Consider the following 18,173-nt stretch of genomic DNA (forward strand, 5'->3'; position numbering starts at 1 on the left):
ATGACATAGGAAATTTATGGTTCTATTATAAAGGAAGATTAATTATAGAAAAGCAAATGCCTAGAGCAGAATTAGTTGCTCGGATAGGGAGAAAGCACTGTCTCAGTTGAAGGAAACAACGAGAAAGGGCATGCAGGGTACATTGTACATATTTTCGTGGAACCATTGTAAAAGGTTGCCCATGCAAGAAGAGAAATAGGAACAAGTAGCTTCAACTTTTACAACTAAAATAATCATATAACTGCTTGGCTTGGTTACTAAGAAATAACCTGTGATTAATGGGAACTTGGGAAATATTTTAATAGGACATCTAGAAACTAGGGGATATTTTTTTTAAAAAAAATCTTTATAGAACATTTTGAGGTTTGATTGTGCTAAGATTGTTTGGTCACATACCTGGTAATGTAATCAACTACAATATATAAACCTGTGACTGTAAACAATAAAGAAGAGAGAGAAACATGCAATGCTGATACTTTAAGAAGTGTAATAGATTTATTTCCTTCGCCGACGCTATCTATCCCTCGGGTTTCCCTTGACTCGCTGGAGCTGGACTCCGGCAGTTGGATGTGGCCCTATGAAGGCACCTGGGAGACAGAGCTTCGCACTTGTCCCTGTCTGCTGTCTCTGGCGGGCGTCAAAGACCACACGCCCTAGAGAGAGCTTCGCACTTGTCCCTGTCTGCTGTCTCTGGCGGGCATCAAAGACCACATGCCCTAGCCGGGTGCCTGCTGGTTTTGGGAGGCGTAGACATCTGGTGATAGTTCTGGCAGGCTGGGGGGATGGTATCGGGTGGTACACCCAGGCTTGTCTGCCTGTTCGCTGCGAGGAGGTTAGCAGGTCATTGTAGGCCCCCTGAGCCTTGGCAGAGCAGGAGTTGTGACTGGGTGGGACAGAAGTCCATGGTATGTGCTGCCCTGCATCCTCCTTTCGAGGAACTGTCTCAGATATAAATGACTTTTGGGTCTGACGTGGGCCCAAAACTTGGACAGAGTCAGTTCCTAGAGGGTTCTTGTGGAGGCCAGGGTTTGGGATAAGGCCTGAGTTGTTATGGAAGCCTCGTCTCTTGGATAAGCCAGAGTCTGGAGTAAGGGCTGGACCCTTATGGGGGCCAGGATCTCGATTAATTCCTGAGTCCTCATGGAAGTTAGGGTCATGGGTATGTTCTGAGCTCCTGTAAATTCCAGCATCTTGGGTAAGGCCAGGATTCTTATGGAGGTCAGAATCTTGAGTAAGGCCTTGGCTCCTGCAGACTCCAGAAGCTTGGGACAGGCCTGGATTCTTGTAGTCTCCGGAGTCTCGGGTAAGGCTTGAGCCCTTATGGAGACGAGCGGTTTGCACAAGACCTGGGCTCTTATGGAGATCAGACTCCTGGCAAAGGACTGAGCTCTTGTTGACTGCAGAGTCTTGGGCATGGCATGGACTCTTCTGTGGCCAAGAATCTTGGGTAATGACTGGATTCTTCTGAAGGTCAGAGTCTTGGGAAAGGCTTGGATTTTTGCAGAGGTAAGGGTCTTCGGTAAGGCCTCGAAGTTCATGGAGGCCTGGATCTTGAGCAAGGCCTGGGTTCTTGAGGAGGCCTGTGTCTCCGGTAAGGCCTGGGGTCCTTTGGAGGACAGAGCATTGGTTGAGACCTAGACTCTCATGAAGTTCTGGGGGTTGGGGCTGGTTTGGGGTTTGGGAAGTAGTGGATAACTGGGGAGGGATGGGGCCCTGGGGAGAGAGGACAGACTGAGGAGACTTGGAGGTTGGGGGAAAGGTGGGGGTTTGTATTAAGGCGGAGGGCTTCTGGTGGTTGCTGTGTTGATGAAGGACAAAGGATCTGGGAAAACAAGAGGCAGAGAAAGAGTGCATGGTGGAGGCATGGTGCATGGTGAGCTCTGGGCACTGGTCGGAGAATGGAAGCAAGGTTGAGAAGGTGCAGCATCCTTGGAGTACACCAGGAATTTGGGGCAGACTGGAGTCTGGGGATCCGTGTTTCTCTTCTCAGACTGGCAAGGATGGGAGCTACAGTGAGTGAAGGTCTTGGACTGTACAAATTTGTCTTTGGCATGATTTGGGATCTTCCATTCCATAGTCCCCAACTCCACGTAACCCGGTATGGACCCTGTGGAGGGCTTGGCACTGTCCCCACTACATTGCTTCAGTGTTTGCTCAGCTGTACCAGAGCTCACCAGACCATGCCCCTCTTGGGGCCTGGTTAGGGTACCCAAGTCATTTCTGGAGTACCCAGAGTTCTGAGGGGGACACACATGGAATAAGTTCTGCTTTATGCTGCGGGCATAGTAGACCACATGGCCAGAGGAGAGGCCTTGGTCGAAGGTAGACAAGGTAGAGAGAATAGAATCTAGGATGGGGGTATGGGTGGTGGAAGGGACTGGAGGGGTCGTCAGGGTCATGACCAGTGCTGGGACAGAGGTTGTGGCAGAGATCGGGACAGGGGCTGGTGTAGGGGCTAGGGCAGGAGTAGTAGCAGGGGCAGAAGTTGGGGGAGGGGCCAGAGTGTTGGCATGGGTATAGGTCAGATGAGCATGGGTCAGGGTGCAGAGAGAAGTGTGGCCCAGGAATTGGGCTGAGGCATATGAGGGGGCCTGGGCTAGGGCCTGGGCTGGGGTATGGGCTGTGGTATGCTCCGGGCCATGGACCTGGGCAGGGCTGTGCTCAGGGGTGAGGGCTGGTGAGGGGGTCTGGGCCTGGGGGGTAGTGTGCTCAGGGAGGTGGAGTGTGGAGCAAGTCTGGGCCTGAGGTGGGGCGTGCACAGAGGGGTGCTTGTAGGAGAAGGTCTGGGCCTTGGCAGGAGAATGTGCAGGGAGCTGAACTGGGGGGCAGGTCTGGGCCCGGGCTGAGTCATAGTCTGGGGTCTTAGTCTTGCTCTCTTGGGGCAGGCAGAGTGGAACCACGTCCACCTTGCTTATCCTGCGGAGCTTGGAAGATGTCTCTCACCTGGAGTTAAAAGTGGGTTGGGACTTTAAGGCTGTGAATGGAGGGGCCTCCCCAGCTCCCACTAACCCCTCCTTCCACAGTCCCCGTGGAGCCTCCGTGGAAGCCCGAGCCCGTCCACACTGCGGCGGCATCCAGCAGCACTTAGAAGCCGTCTCATCATCTGTTTCTGGTATCCAGGATTCAAGGTGGTTTGGGTGCCTGTGCAGGAAGCTCGGGCGATGGCGGAAGCGGGGAGAAACCCTTGAACACAGGTTCTTGGGATCCACGGAGCAGCGCGTGCGATGGCTGCCTCCACAGCTGGCTTGCTTGTCTGCAGGGAAAGGCGAGATGGGACAGGGCCTGGGTTCCTGAGGGGCTGAGAATCAAGGCAGGGATAAAAGAAAGGGGACAGGCCCACATCCCCTGAGCCCACACTGGCGCCCACTTACCTTTGGGGAAAATACGGTTGAAACCTGCCCGCAAGAATCTCTTCAGATGCATCCAGAGCTGAGGGAAGCAAGGGAGCGTGGAGTTCGGGATCAGGGTGAGCCCTGAAATCCAACCCTTGTCCGGCCACACTGCAGCAGCCATCCCATCTCAGCCCCTTCAAGACCCCAGGGCTCCCCCAACCACACTGCCCAGATCCTGCCCTCACCAGAGTCACCACGTTGATCCACACGTTGAGCAACATGATGCTGACCAGGATCAGAAGAATTGAGTCTCTTAGGTCTTGGCATTTCCCGGGTGTGGTGCCAGAGCACGCCTCGGCTAGGTAATGGGTTTGCTCAGCCATGGCCGGGGGTCCCAGGACTGCCTGGGTCCGCTGGCCTCCATATATGTATACTGGGAGACAGACTGGGTCATAATGGGGCAGGTGGTGGCGTCACAGTGAGGGAGGGGGACGAAAAGGAGGGCCAGGCGTGGCATTCCATGGTTCCCCGGGTGAGGTAAGCTGAGCCTGGACAGCCAAACAGGGCCCGGAGGCCAGCACACCTCCCCTCGAGCTGTCAAACATTCGCTCACCGCCCACTGACTCACTTGTTCAAATGTCACATTCCATCTCTTGGCCCCTCCTGAGACTAGAAAGACCTTGGCCTCAGAGCCCTGCGGAAGGCCTGGCTGGAGTCCAGAGCCTCAGCCTTCTTCATGCCCTTCACTGGCTGTGGAGCTGGACCTGCCCAGATGTGGAACCTCCCAGTTTGGAAGCAGCTTCTTGTTTGAGGCTCTTTGGGGACAGGGACAGCTGAGACACAGAGGAGGTGCCCAGAGACCAGTGGTGTGGAGACTGCAGCTGCAGATCTACTTAGTGCATGGTATCGGACCAGGAGGGGCCTGCTGGCAGGACTGTGGCCACTAAACCAAGGGGACCCTCAGGCCCAGAAGGGGACACTGGCTTCTTATTGCAGGAAGCCAAAGGCAGGGACCCAAGCTGGCAGAAGGAGTGGCGCTTCCAAGCCACAGACCGCCAATGTTTTCTGGACCATGGCGCTCTTTATTCCTCTCTCCATGCCCTGCCGCTCCCCACCCGCCCCCATTAGCTGCTGGCCAGTTCATTTTCCCAGTCTGGCTTCCGTGCAGAGAGGGCCTCGAGGCCGAGGTGGAAGGTAGCAGAGAGTTGGCCCGCGCTTGGCTTCCTGCACTTGCCGCTTCAACTCCAGGCTGTCATACACCTGGTAGTTGGCATTTCCCCCTGGCTTCCGGCTGAGTGGCATGAAGGTGGGCGGGGGTGGAGGGTGTTCGGTAGCCTGGACGTCGGGCAGAGTCTGGGAGGGGCGGAGGAGCAGCGCTGAGCTGGGATCCGAGGCCCGCTGGTAGAGGCCTCGGCCAGCACCGTGAGGGAGGCGGAGGCGGCCAGAGGGTGCCGCACAGGCAGCATCACTGCCCATTCGGCAGCCCAGCGCCGCACCTCGTGGGGATCCCAGGAGTAGTTCAAGTGTCCCGTGGAGTGGCGCGGGCTGTGGCTGGGCTGGCTGTGAGCACAGCTGTGGAGGCTCCGTCCGTGGGCCGGTGGGGAGTTGCGCTGCCAGGCTTCGGGCCGGTAGCCCTGAGGCACCAGAGCTGATGGAGGCTCAGAGCCCTCCGGACCACGCCGCCGCTGATCCCAGGAGTCATACGGGAGATGGCCCCGTGAGGGGTAAGTTCTGTGCCCCCCAGGGACCCACGAGCTGTTAGGGGGCAGCCGTCGGGTAAGTGGTGGAGACGAGGTCCACTGGTCAGCATCCACATTGCCCCAGATGCGGGATGGCGAGCAAGGGGCCCCGAAGGACTGCAGCCCTAGCTCAGACTTGGCCTCCACACGCTTGGGCATGCGGTGCAGCTCGGGTGACAGGTAGAGACAGGCTGGTGGCTGGATGGCCAGGATCCCACCCTGTCGACCCCAGAGGCCCACGTTGGAGGGCAGACCCATCTGCCGGTAGAGCCCTCCCCAGCGCCCCCACGGGTACTTGGGTTGTGGGAAGGAAAGTTGGGCCTCCTCCTCCAGGTAGGAGTCCGGGTCCTCCCAGTACAAGGAGGGCATCGGAGGCAGCTGTGACGTCCCGTGGAGGCGATGCGGCCTACGGAAGCCTGAGCAGCTGGAGGGGAATTTTCTAAATTCTTGGGCCTCCCCTGGTGGCTTCAGGGGTGGCGGCTGCAGCTGCAGCTACGGTTGCGGAGATGGTGGTAGGAGGACGAGGAGTAGCAAGTGGACCGGGCCATTCTCACTTCCACAGGGTCCAGGGTGCAGTGCATGTGGATGTCTTGGGCCTTGGCTGGAGGATGTTTGGAGGAACTTTCACAAGCCTGTGAGATTTCATCTGTGGGAGGCGAGAGTCCGTGAGGGCAGGGCAACTGTCAGAAGATTTCAGGGTTGGGAACCTGGGAGCCTGGGTTTCTAGGGCCCTGGGAATGGCGAGGCGGGGTGCCCCTTAGCTGTCTTCGGTAGTTACTTTGCTGAATAATACAATACATGGTCTTGTCTAAGGCATTCTGGAGCCCATGCCATAGCTGGGGTGGGGTGGGGTGGGGTGGGGTGGGTGAAAATGAAGGCCAGGCTCTCTACCCTCACCACCACTCCCAGCCAAGACCGTTCCTGCAGACGGAGGTGCAGGCTGCAGCTGGTTCCCACCCTCAGCCATCTTCACCCCTACTGGTGATCCCCAACCATCGCTGACCATAGTTGCCATGCTGATCCCAATGCTGACAAGAATGACAATGCCCAGCAACAGGAGTAGGAAGTCCTCCGCATTCTGGGTACTTTGTTGGTATTGATGGCAGCACCCCAGGTTGTCATACCAGAGCTGGTGTTCCATGGTGGGCGGGTCCTAGGGCCGCCTGAGCCGTGGGACGCCCCACCCCCCCAACCCCACCGGCCCTGACCCACACTGCACTCATGCCAGGACCTGGGGACACCCACCAACAGGTGAGGGACCATGGTCATAATGAGGCACATTGCAGGGAGTCACAATGCGGAGTTGTCCAATCTTTCATCCACTCAGCTGGTCCTTTAGGTGGCCGTCTCTGCCCTCGGCTCCCACTACATGGAGCCTAGTCCCCAGAGTTCAGTCTGTCCTTCTGTCTCCATGGGGCCTTGCTTAACTTGATTTGCAAGCAGGGTTGCTACAGATGAGAGACAGTCTTCATAGTGACTGGATCATGCATATAGGATTTCCTCCATTTCATTGTTCAAGACATTAGGACCGCTTACGTAGCCTGTTGGGCTTCTTAGAACTAGCCTGCAGTTCTTAAAAAGTTTCAAGAGAAGCCAGAAATCCAAATTGCTCTGTGAAATATCCACATTTTAAAAGTAGCAAACCAATTCAAATTTTAAACTCTGCTGGCCAACAACATGGGCCACACAAAACACACCAGTTTGTAACCTCTGATGTATACTGTATAATGCTTTTGTTCTCATCTTCTCATATGATCTTCAGACTAGGGAGCAGATACTATTATTCGCTTCATTTTACAGATGGAGAAACTGAGGCACAGAGCAGTTTAGTAGCTTGTCCAAAGTTTGAGCATCAAAGCTGGAACTTGAGGTTTTTACAGTGTGCTTTTTTATCCTCATTACAAATGCATCCTTTTAGAAAGAACCTTTTCTTATCCTAAAGATAATACATATTACAAAATACAATAAAGTACAGAAAGGTCAAAACAAAGAAAAAACGACCACTAGTCCTAACATGCCCACATAAGCACTATTTCTTAGTGTATTTCCTTACAGAAAAAATAATTTCCCTCTTCATTCAATCAGAGGTACCGGTTGTATAGGTTAGGATCTGTGCTCGGTGCTGGGGATATTACAGTGAACAGCCATAGTTCCTGCCCTCAGAAGGCTTACAATCTAGTTCTTGTTCTTTGTTCCATTCATTGCCAACCTAGATGTGAATATCCAATGGGGCTTCTTCAAGAAGCAAAAGAGTAAATAAGTGGATAGTGCATGTCAGGTGGGCCCAAGGCCCCCAGCTGCCCAGTCCCACTTGGGCTTCCTCCCTAGAAACGAAATGAGGAGAGGATTGGACTCCTAGTGAAGGAGTTAAGATGCAGAAAGGGATAGGACTTGAGAGTACTATCAAACTCTCAATTCAAGTGGCCGAGGACCTCGGTCTCGGCCCTCTCGTCCTCAAGGAAAGGGGTCGGGAGTGGGCAAGTGGTACGTGGCATCCAGAAAGATGACGAGGGTCCACAGGAAGAGGCGGTCCACCACCATGGCCACAAACTGCCAGTCCTCCTTCAACTGGGGGTAGGAAGATTAAACTGTTCCTGGGCTCCAGACAACCAGGGAAGGCGGCCTCAAGGCCCTGTACCGCACCCAGGTCCTCATACCACAGCTTGGAGACAAGGGCGGGCCCGCAGAATAGCAGAGAGCGAAACTGCGGGCGACGGATGTGAGTAAAGAACAAGTGGGAAGCCAGGGGGCGGGACCAAGTGAGGCAAACTTCCAATCGGAAAAAAAATCGAGTTCTGGGGGCGGAGCCTAAGTTTGCCGGTGGAGCCAAGGCCACTCAGGCCTTGCCTTAGCCCACCCTCTTTGGAGTCACAGCTTCGTGGTCCTCCTGTTCCCGCAGCTGTTGAGCGGTGTAGCTGATTGAAGAAACGACCTCCCGTAGGTCGGGAGGCAGGCACACAGCCCGGCTTGGACCATCGATAAATGGCCGCAGGTCCGGGGCAGACAGTTCAGGCTGGAACGTGGAAGAGGCGAGTCTGTTTGGCCATGACCGGGGCACAAAGACGGCCTGCGTGGGTGCTCTAGGCCCCGCCCCAACTCCCTCCTCCAATGCCCATCCAGGTTTCAAAACGTGAGAGAGCCCTTCAGGTTCTCTTCAACAGCGGCGACCTCTCTAGCCTTCCGCAATTCCTCCTATTCCCTTACTCTTTAGTTCCCACCTCCCCGCAAAGTGGGTAACAGAAGGGGTACTACAACTCCCATGATGCTCAACCACGACATCCTCTGAGAGCTTAGGACGCCTGCCTCCGCACAGTCTTCTGGGAACTGTAGTTCTCCCTCTCCCTTCTACGTGGGCCATGGGGAGTAGATACTACCTGTTGGGTTTGGGGAAGAGAAAATCATGTGGTGGCTTGAGGATGAAATATTCATCTGTTCCCCGACCCCAGCCACTTCTTGGAGAATCCCTGAGAGGTATAGGAGGTGGCTCCGGTATCTGGTCTCTCTCAGGTTTGGGTCTCTTCAGACCCAGATACGGAGGGAGTTTGTGGATAAAGATCTGCAGAGTAGAAGAAGAGCCGTCTTGGAGGGGACTCTTATGCTTTCAGACCAGAAGGGAAGCCGCCAACCACCCCCACGGCACGTGCCCATTCCTGCGCATGCGTGCATGCATCCCACAGATGAAATGCAACTACACAGCCCAAGAGTCCTTAAGGGGGTTAGGAGGCATCCTGACTGGAAAGAAAAGTTCTGAGGGCTTCCACCCTGATAGTACCTAACCTTGAGAATGCTTCCTTGGGACCCACGAAGGAGAGAAGTATTGATGAAGAGAGTCTGGGATCTACACAATGTTAATGATGGGAGGATAAAATTAATTGGGCAACATTTCAACACCCAAAGACCTTGGCACTTTGACACCCTACCAGGAGTTGTAGTTCTCCCTCAGGTCTGTGAAAGGGAAGGTTGCAAGTTGGTGGGAGTGAGGAGCGACACCTGGACAAAAAGCCAAATACTAGGATTGAGAGTTAACACAGGTTGGAGAGGAGATCTTCTTACCTGACGGACCCAAAGGGGCATTTGGTGGGTGTGGGGTGAGCGATGGTGCAGTTTGAGGACTACGATGTTAAGGACGACTGAGAAGGTGACGAGGACCGTGGTAAACATGAGGTATTTGATAATGACGGGGACAGACAGGGAGGTCCCAGGCACTTTGTCTGCCAGCAGCAGCAGGAACACAGTAAGGGTCAGCAGGGCAAAGATCGAGAGCCCCATCTGCTCTACTTGGGGGACAGAGCGGAAGGCGGAAGGATTAGGCTTTGCCAGAAAGCAATCTCCCTGGCATAATCAGTGACCGTGTTTCCAGCCCACTCAAGGACAGGCTTTTGGAAGGGCCAACTGCATGCAAATAACTCCTACATTTATACCTCCAACCTGGACTGATTCCCCTAAATTCCACACTTGTATCCACCTGCCTACTTAACCTCTCCATTTGGGTGTCCAATAGACATCTCGACCTTAACATGTCCAAAACTTAATTCCCTCACCACCGACTCCCAACACAGTCTTCCTCAGGTCATAAATGACAACTCGATCTTTCCTGTGGCTCAGGCCAAATCCCTTGGAGTCATTCTCAGCTCTCCTCTCTCTCATCCCATATCCAATCCATACCAAACCCTATTGGCTCTACCTTCAACATATATCCTGAAACTGATGACTTATCCCATCTACCACTACCATCCTGGTACAAGCCACCATTACCTCAGATCTGAGTTATTACAAAGGCCTCCTCTTTGCTTCATCCTTTGCCCCCCTGCTGACTGTTCTCAACAGAGCAGCCACATTGATCCCGTTAAAATGTAAATCAGATCAACCAAGAGCCCCAAACACAGCCCAGAATGGGGGAGGCAAGTTTGCATACATCTGGTCGTGACCCAAGAGACCAGATGAGGAAAACTGAAGCCTGGGCTCTTTCTCACAGTCTGGGGAAATCAGGCATTGGGTGTCCATCCCTACATCTTACCTCCTCCCCAGAGGGTGGCTTCTGAGCCACCCTAAAAAGAACTAAGTTCTCTGCGCTCTGGGGGAGCTTTAAGATGCTGGGCGTGGGTGACAGGGAAAGGAAAATTGCTCTAAACTCTAAAGCACTGCTCTCCAGTAGCATTTTTCATGATGATGGAAATGTTCTAAATCTGTGCCGTCCAATGCAGTAGCCACTAGCTCCATGTGGCTACTGAGCACTTAGAAGATCATGGCACTGAGGAAGAGAATTTCTTTTTTTTTCTGGCCAAGCCATGAAGCTTGCGGGGTCTGAATTCCCCGACCAGGGATTGAACCACCGCCACATCAGTGAAAGCGCCAAGTCCCAACAACTGGACTGCCAGGGAACAGAATTGGATGTCAGGGAAATTCTGTTCCCTGAGGAAGAGAATTTTTAACTTTTTAACTTAATTTTTAATAGAATTAATTTTCCTTAACTTTAAGTAATTTACATTCTAATAGGCCTTTGGCTAGTGGCTACTGTAATTGACAGTGCAGCTCTAGGGCCTTGGGGATAACGGATTTAGCTAGACAGCGATGGAGGGAAAGCAGGGATAGTTTAGGTCCTCATCAGGCCCTGTGGGATGGGGCTGGGTTGGATGTCCTCCAAAGTCCACAGAAGGCTTCTCTTGTCTCTTTATTCCTCATGCTTATCTGTCCCCTCTTTTTCTAAGTTTCTCATCACACACTGATATCCCCACTCCTTGATGGTCTCCGGTGAGTTGTTGGATGTTGGAAGCCATCCTGGAGCCATTGCACCATGACAAAGTCATGAAGCAACGGAAGGCGAAACTGCAAGGCAGCGCCGTGCCAGGAAGGTGGACTACAGCTCTGTTGTTATGTTTTATGATAATAAGTTTAAATATAGGGGCAATTTTGGGGGGATATTGCTCCACGTGAAAGAAAAATTCCTCTAGGACTCCCCCTCCTGGAACTACCACAGAATGGGAAGTACCCACTAAAGACCCATGGAAATGGGTACAGAATTAAGAGCCTGGAACTAAAGGGATATTTTTATGAAAAACACCCTCTAGTATGGAGTTATGGCCATGGGCTGGAGTTCCTGATGACATAGGAAATTTATGGTTCTATTATAAAGGAAGATTAATTATAGAAAAGCAAATGCCTAGAGCAGAATTAGTTGCTCGGATAGGGAGAAAGCACTGTCTCAGTTGAAGGAAACAACGAGAAAGGGCATGCAGGGTACATTGTACATATTTTCGTGGAACCATTGTAAAAGGTTGCCCATGCAAGAAGAGAAATAGGAACAAGTAGCTTCAACTTTTACAACTAAAATAATCATATAACTGCTTGGCTTGGTTACTAAGAAATAACCTGTGATTAATGGGAACTTGGGAAATATTTTAATAGGACATCTAGAAACTAGGGGATATTTTTTTTTAAAAAAATCTTTATAGAACATTTTGAGGTTTGATTGTGCTAAGATTGTTTGGTCACATACCTGGTAATGTAATCAACTACAATATATAAACCTGTGACTGTAAACAATAAAGAAGAGAGAGAAACATGCAATGCTGATACTTTAAGAAGTGTAATAGATTTATTTCCTTCGCCGACGCTATCTATCCCTCGGGTTTCCCTTGACTCGCTGGAGCTGGACTCCGGCAGTTGGATGTGGCCCTATGAAGGCACCTGGGAGACAGAGCTTCGCACTTGTCCCTGTCTGCTGTCTCTGGCGGGCGTCAAAGACCACACGCCCTAGAGAGAGCTTCGCACTTGTCCCTGTCTGCTGTCTCTGGCGGGCATCAAAGACCACATGCCCTAGCCGGGTGCCTGCTGGTTTTGGGAGGCGTAGACATCTGGTGATAGTTCTGGCAGGCTGGGGGGATGGTATCGGGTGGTACACCCAGGCTTGTCTGCCTGTTCGCTGCGAGGAGGTTAGCAGGTCATTGTAGGCCCCCTGAGCCTTGGCAGAGCAGGAGTTGTGACTGGGTGGGACAGAAGTCCATGGTATGTGCTGCCCTGCATCCTCCTTTCGAGGAACTGTCTCAGATATAAATGACTTTTGGGTCTGACGTGGGCCCAAAACTTGGACAGAGTCAGTTCCTAGAGGGTTCTTGTGGAGGCCAGGGTTTGGGATAAGGCCTGAGTTGTTATGGAGGCCTCGTCTCTTGGATAAGCCAGAGTCTTGAGTAAGGGCTGGACCCTTATGGGGACCAGGATCTCGATTAATTCCTGAGTCCTCATGGAAGTTAGGGTCATGGGTATGTTCTGAGCTCCTGTAAATTCCAGCATCTTGGGTAAGGCCAGGATTCTTATGGAGGTCAGAATCTTGAGTAAGGCCTTGGCTCCTGCAGACTCCAGAAGCTTGGGACAGGCCTGGATTCTTGTAGTCTCCGGAGTCTCGGGTAAGGCTTGAGCCCTTATGGAGACGAGCGGTTTGCACAAGACCTGGGCTCTTATGGAGATCAGACTCCTGGCAAAGGACTGAGCTCTTGTTGACTGCAGAGTCTTGGGCATGGCATGGACTCTTCTGTGGCCAAGAATCTTGGGTAATGACTGGATTCTTCTGAAGGTCAGAGTCTTGGGAAAGGCTTGGATTTTTGCAGAGGTAAGGGTCTTCGGTAAGGCCTCGAAGTTCATGGAGGCCTGGATCTTGAGCAAGGCCTGGGTTCTTGAGGAGGCCTGTGTCTCCGGTAAGGCCTGGGGTCCTTTGGAGGACAGAGCATTGGTTGAGACCTAGACTCTCATGAAGTTCTGGGGGTTGGGGCTGGTTTGGGGTTTGGGAAGTAGTGGGTAACTGGGGAGGGATGGGGCCCTGGGGAGAGAGGACAGACTGAGGAGACTTGGAGGTTGGGGGAAAGGTGGGGGTTTGTATTAAGGCGGAGGGCTTCTGGTGGTTGCTGTGTTGATGAAGGACAAAGGATCTGGGAAAACAAGAGGCAGAGAAAGAGTGCATGGTGGAGGCATGGTGCATGGTGAGCTCTGGGCACTGGTCGGAGAATGGAAGCAAGGTTGAGAAGGTGCAGCATCCTTGGAGTACACCAGGAATTTGGGGCAGACTGGAGTCTGGGGATCCGTGTTTCTCTTCTCAGACTGGCAAGGATGGGAGCTACAGTGAGTGAAGGTCTTGGACTGTACAAATTTGTCTTTGGCATGATTTGGGATCTTCCATTCCATAGTCCCCAACTCCACGTAACCCGGTATGGACCCTGTGGAGGGCTTGGCACTGTCCCCACTACATTGCTTCAGTGTTTGCTCAGCTGTACCAGAGCTCACCAGACCATGCCCCTCTTGGGGCCTGGTTAGGGTACCCAAGTCATTTCTGGAGTACCCAGAGTTCTGAGGGGGACACACATGGAATAAGTTCTGCTTTATGCTGCGGGCATAGTAGACCACATGGCCAGAGGAGAGGCCTTGGTCGAAGGTAGACAAGGTAGAGAGAATAGAATCTAGGATGGGGGTATGGGTGGTGGAAGGGACTGGAGGGGTCGTCAGGGTCATGACCAGTGCTGGGACAGAGGTTGTGGCAGAGATCGGGACAGGGGCTGGTGTAGGGGCTAGGGCAGGAGTAGTAGCAGGGGCAGAAGTTGGGGGAGGGGCCAGAGTGTTGGCATGGGTATAGGTCAGATGAGCATGGGTCAGGGTGCAGAGAGAAGTGTGGCCCAGGAATAGGGCTGAGGCATATGAGGGGGCCTGGGCTTGGGCCTGGGCTGGGGTATGGGCTGAGGTATGCTCCGGGCCATGGACCTGGGCAGGGCTGTGCTCAGGGGTGAGGGCTGGTGAGGGGGTCTGGGCCTGGGGGGTAGTGTGCTCAGGGAGGTGGAGTGTGGAGCAAGTCTGGGCCTGAGGTGGGGCGTGCACAGAGGGGTGCTTGTAGGAGAAGGTCTGGGCCTTGGCAGGAGAATGTGCAGGGAGCTGAACTGGGGGGCAGGTCTGGGCCCGGGCTGAGTCATAGTCTGTGGTCTTAGTCTTGCTCTCTTGGGGCAGGCAGAGTGGAACCACGTCCACCTTGCTTATCCTGCGGAGCTTGGAAGATGTCTCTCACCTGGAGTTAAAAGTGGCTTGGGACTTTAAGGCTGTGAACGGAGGGGCCTCCCCAGCTCCCACTAACCCCTCCTTCCACAGTCCCCGTGGAGCCTCCGTGGAAGCCCGAGCCCGTCCACACTGCGGCGGCATCCAGCAGCACTTAGAAGCCGTCTCATCATCTGTTTCTGGTATCCAGGATTCAAGGTGGTTTGGGTGCCTGTGCAGGAAGCTCGGGCGATGGCGGAAGCGGGGAGAAACCCTTGAACACAGGTTCTTGGGATCCACGGAGCAGCGCGTGCGATGGCTGCCTCCACAGCTGGCTTGCTTGTCTGCAGGGAAAGGCGAGATGGGACAGGGCCTGGGTTCCTGAGGGGCTGAGAATCAAGGCAGGGATAGAAGAAAGGGGACAGACCCACATCCCCTGAGCCCACACTGGCGCCCACTTACCTTTGGGGAAAATACGGTTGAAACCTGCCCGCAAGAATCTCTTCAGATGCATCCAGAGCTGAGGGAAGCAAGGGAGCGTGGAGTTCGGGATCAGGGTGAGCCCTGAAATCCAACCCTTGTCCGGCCACACTGCAGCAGCCATCCCATCTCAGCCCCTTCAAGACCCCAGGGCTCCCCCAACCACACTGCCCAGATCCTGCCCTCACCAGAGTCACCACGTTGATCCACACGTTGAGCAACATGATGCTGACCAGGATCAGAAGAATTGAGTCTCTTAGGTCTTGGCATTTCCCGGGTGTGGTGCCAGAGCACGCCTCGGCTAGGTAATGGGTTTGCTCAGCCATGGCCGGGGGTCCCAGGACTGCCTGGGTCCGCTGGCCTCCATATATGTATACTGGGAGACAGACTGGGTCATAATGGGGCAGGTGGTGGCGTCACAGTGAGGGAGGGGGACGAAAAGGAGGGCCAGGCGTGGCATTCCATGGTTCCCCGGGTGAGGTAAGCTGAGCCTGGACAGCCAAACAGGGCCCGGAGGCCAGCACACCTCCCCTCGAGCTGTCAAACATTCGCTCACCGCCCACTGACTCACTTGTTCAAATGTCACATTCCATCTCTTGGCCCCTCCTGAGACTAGAAAGACCTTGGCCTCAGAGCCCTGCGGAAGGCCTGGCTGGAGTCCAGAGCCTCAGCCTTCTTCATGCCCTTCACTGGCTGTGGAGCTGGACCTGCCCAGATGTGGAACCTCCCAGTTTGGAAGCAGCTTCTTGTTTGAGGCTCTTTGGGGACAGGGACAGCTGAGACACAGAGGAGGTGCCCAGAGACCAGTGGTGTGGAGACTGCAGCTGCAGATCTACTTAGTGCATGGTATCGGACCAGGAGGGGCCTGCTGGCAGGACTGTGGCCACTAAACCAAGGGGACCCTCAGGCCCAGAAGGGGACACTGGCTTCTTATTGCAGGAAGCCAAAGGCAGGGACCCAAGCTGGCAGAAGGAGTGGCGCTTCCAAGCCACAGACCGCCAATGTTTTCTGGACCATGGCGCTCTTTATTCCTCTCTCCATGCCCTGCCGCTCCCCACCCGCCCCCATTAGCTGCTGGCCAGTTCATTTTCCCAGTCTGGCTTCCGTGCAGAGAGGGCCTCGAGGCCGAGGTGGAAGGTAGCAGCGAGTTGGCCCGCGCTTGGCTTCCTGCACTTGCCGCTTCAACTCCAGGCTGTCATACACCTGGTAGTTGGCATTTCCCCCTGGCTTCCGGCTGAGTGGCATGAAGGTGGGCGGGGGTGGAGGGTGTTCGGTAGCCTGGACGTCGGGCAGAGTCTGGGAGGGGCGGAGGAGCAGCGCTGAGCTGGGATCCGAGGCCCGCTGGTAGAGGCCTCGGCCAGCACCGTGAGGGAGGCGGAGGCGGCCAGAGGGTGCCGCACAGGCAGCATCACTGCCCATTCGGCAGCCCAGCGCCGCACCTCGTGGGGATCCCAGGAGTAGTTCAAGTGTCCCGTGGAGTGGCGCGGGCTGTGGCTGGGCTGGCTGTGAGCACAGCTGTGGAGGCTCCGTCCGTGGGCCGGTGGGGAGTTGCGCTGCCAGGCTTCGGGCCGGTAGCCCTGAGGCACCAGAGCTGATGGAGGCTCAGAGCCCTCCGGACCACGCCGCCGCTGATCCCAGGAGTCATACGGGAGATGGCCCCGTGAGGGGTAAGTTCTGTGCCCCCCAGGGACCCACGAGCTGTTAGGGGGCAGCCGTCGGGTAAGTGGTGGAGACGAGGTCCACTGGTCAGCATCCACATTGCCCCAGATGCGGGATGGCGAGCAAGGGGCCCCGAAGGACTGCAGCCCTAGCTCAGACTTGGCCTCCACACGCTTGGGCATGCGGTGCAGCTCGGGCGACAGGTAGAGACAGGCTGGTGGCTGGATGGCCAGGATCCCACCCTGTCGACCCCAGAGGCCCACGTTGGAGGGCAGACCCATCTGCTGGTAGAGCCCTCCCCAGCGCCCCCACGGGTACTTGGGTTGTGGGAAGGAAAGTTGGGCCTCCTCCTCCAGGTAGGAGTCCGGGTCCTCCCAGTTCAAGGAGGGCATCGGAGGCAGCTGTGACGTCCCGTGGAGGCGATGCGGCCTACGGAAGCCTGAGCAGCTGGAGGGGAATTTTCTAAATTCTTGGGCCTCCCCTGGTGGCTTCAGGGGTGGCGGCTGCAGCTGCAGCTACGGTTGCGGAGATGGTGGTAGGAGGACGAGGAGTAGCAAGTGGACCGGGCCATTCTCACTTCCACAGGGTCCAGGGTGCAGTGCATGTGGATGTCTTGGGCCTTGGCTGGAGGATGTTTGGAGGAACTTTCACAAGCCTGTGAGATTTCATCTGTGGGAGGCGAGAGTCCGTGAGGGCAGGGCAACTGTCAGAAGATTTCAGGGTTGGGAACCTGGGAGCCTGGGTTTCTAGGGCCCTGGGAATGGCGAGGCGGGGTGCCCCTTAGCTGTCTTCGGTAGTTACTTTGCTGAATAATACAATACATGGTCTTGTCTAAGGCATTCTGGAGCCCATGCCATAGCTGGGGTGGGGTGGGGTGGGGTGGGGTGGGTGAAAATGAAGGCCAGGCTCTCTACCCTCACCACCACTCCCAGCCAAGACCGTTCCTGCAGACGGAGGTGCAGGCTGCAGCTGGTTCCCACCCTCAGCCATCTTCACCCCTACTGGTGATCCCCAACCATCGCTGACCATAGTTGCCATGCTGATCCCAATGCTGACAAGAATGACAATGCCCAGCAACAGGAGTAGGAAGTCCTCCGCATTCTGGGTACTTTGTTGGTATTGATGGCAGCACCCCAGGTTGTCATACCAGAGCTGGTGTTCCATGGTGGGCGGGTCCTAGGGCCGCCTGAGCCGTGGGACGCCCCACCCCCCCAACCCCACCGGCCCTGACCCACACTGCACTCATGCCAGGACCTGGGGACACCCACCAACAGGTGAGGGACCATGGTCATAATGAGGCACATTGCAGGGAGTCACAATGCGGAGTTGTCCAATCTTTCATCCACTCAGCTGGTCCTTTAGGTGGCCGTCTCTGCCCTCGGCTCCCACTACATGGAGCCTAGTCCCCAGAGTTCAGTCTGTCCTTCTGTCTCCATGGGGCCTTGCTTAACTTGATTTGCAAGCAGGGTTGCTACAGATGAGAGACAGTCTTCATAGTGACTGGATCATGCATATAGGATTTCCTCCATTTCATTGTTCAAGACATTAGGACCGCTTACGTAGCCTGTTGGGCTTCTTAGAACTAGCCTGCAGTTCTTAAAAAGTTTCAAGAGAAGCCAGAAATCCAAATTGCTCTGTGAAATATCCACATTTTAAAAGTAGCAAACCAATTCAAATTTTAAACTCTGCTGGCCAACAACATGGGCCACACAAAACACACCAGTTTGTAACCTCTGATGTATACTGTATAATGCTTTTGTTCTCATCTTCTCATATGATCTTCAGACTAGGGAGCAGATACTATTATTCGCTTCATTTTACAGATGGAGAAACTGAGGCACAGAGCAGTTTAGTAGCTTGTCCAAAGTTTGAGCATCAAAGCTGGAACTTGAGGTTTTTACAGTGTGCTTTTTTATCCTCATTACAAATGCATCCTTTTAGAAAGAACCTTTTC

General features: G+C 54.4%; 3 protein-coding genes and 2 pseudogenes across 3 annotated transcripts; all 5 read right to left on the bottom strand.

Moving 5' to 3' along the window:
- Positions 1 to 513: 513 nt before the first annotated feature.
- Positions 514 to 4,195, bottom strand: LOC132479185 (uncharacterized protein SPEM3-like). Its single transcript, XM_060082756.1, is given in 4 exon segments — positions 514 to 1,829; positions 1,832 to 3,153; positions 3,368 to 3,429; positions 3,578 to 4,195. Coding segments are annotated over 4 exon segments (2,838 nt in total). The 5' UTR covers positions 3,716 to 4,195.
- Positions 4,057 to 6,321, bottom strand: LOC132479186 (uncharacterized protein SPEM2-like; annotated as a pseudogene).
- Positions 6,322 to 7,525: 1,204 nt separating this feature from the next.
- On the bottom strand, positions 7,526 to 9,718 carry LOC132479188 (acetylcholine receptor subunit beta-like). The gene is made up of 5 exons (XM_060082757.1): positions 9,613 to 9,718; positions 9,125 to 9,348; positions 8,446 to 8,627; positions 7,944 to 8,106; positions 7,526 to 7,639 (listed from the first exon to the last, which is right to left on the bottom strand). The coding sequence occupies exons 1-5, from the start codon at positions 9,716 to 9,718 to the stop codon at positions 7,526 to 7,528; spliced, it is 789 nt and encodes a 262-aa protein (XP_059938740.1).
- A 1,966-nt stretch (positions 9,719 to 11,684) lies between these two features.
- On the bottom strand, positions 11,685 to 15,366 carry LOC132479189 (uncharacterized protein SPEM3-like). The gene is given in 4 exon segments (XM_060082758.1): positions 11,685 to 13,000; positions 13,003 to 14,324; positions 14,539 to 14,600; positions 14,749 to 15,366. Coding segments are annotated over 4 exon segments (2,838 nt in total). The 5' UTR covers positions 14,887 to 15,366.
- A 39-nt stretch (positions 15,367 to 15,405) lies between these two features.
- On the bottom strand, positions 15,406 to 17,492 carry LOC132478760 (uncharacterized protein SPEM2-like; annotated as a pseudogene).
- Between the last annotated feature and the right edge of the window lie 681 nt (positions 17,493 to 18,173).

This window comes from Mesoplodon densirostris, chromosome 18 (assembly GCF_025265405.1).
Source record: "Mesoplodon densirostris isolate mMesDen1 chromosome 18, mMesDen1 primary haplotype, whole genome shotgun sequence".
NCBI lineage: Eukaryota > Metazoa > Chordata > Mammalia > Artiodactyla > Ziphiidae > Mesoplodon > Mesoplodon densirostris.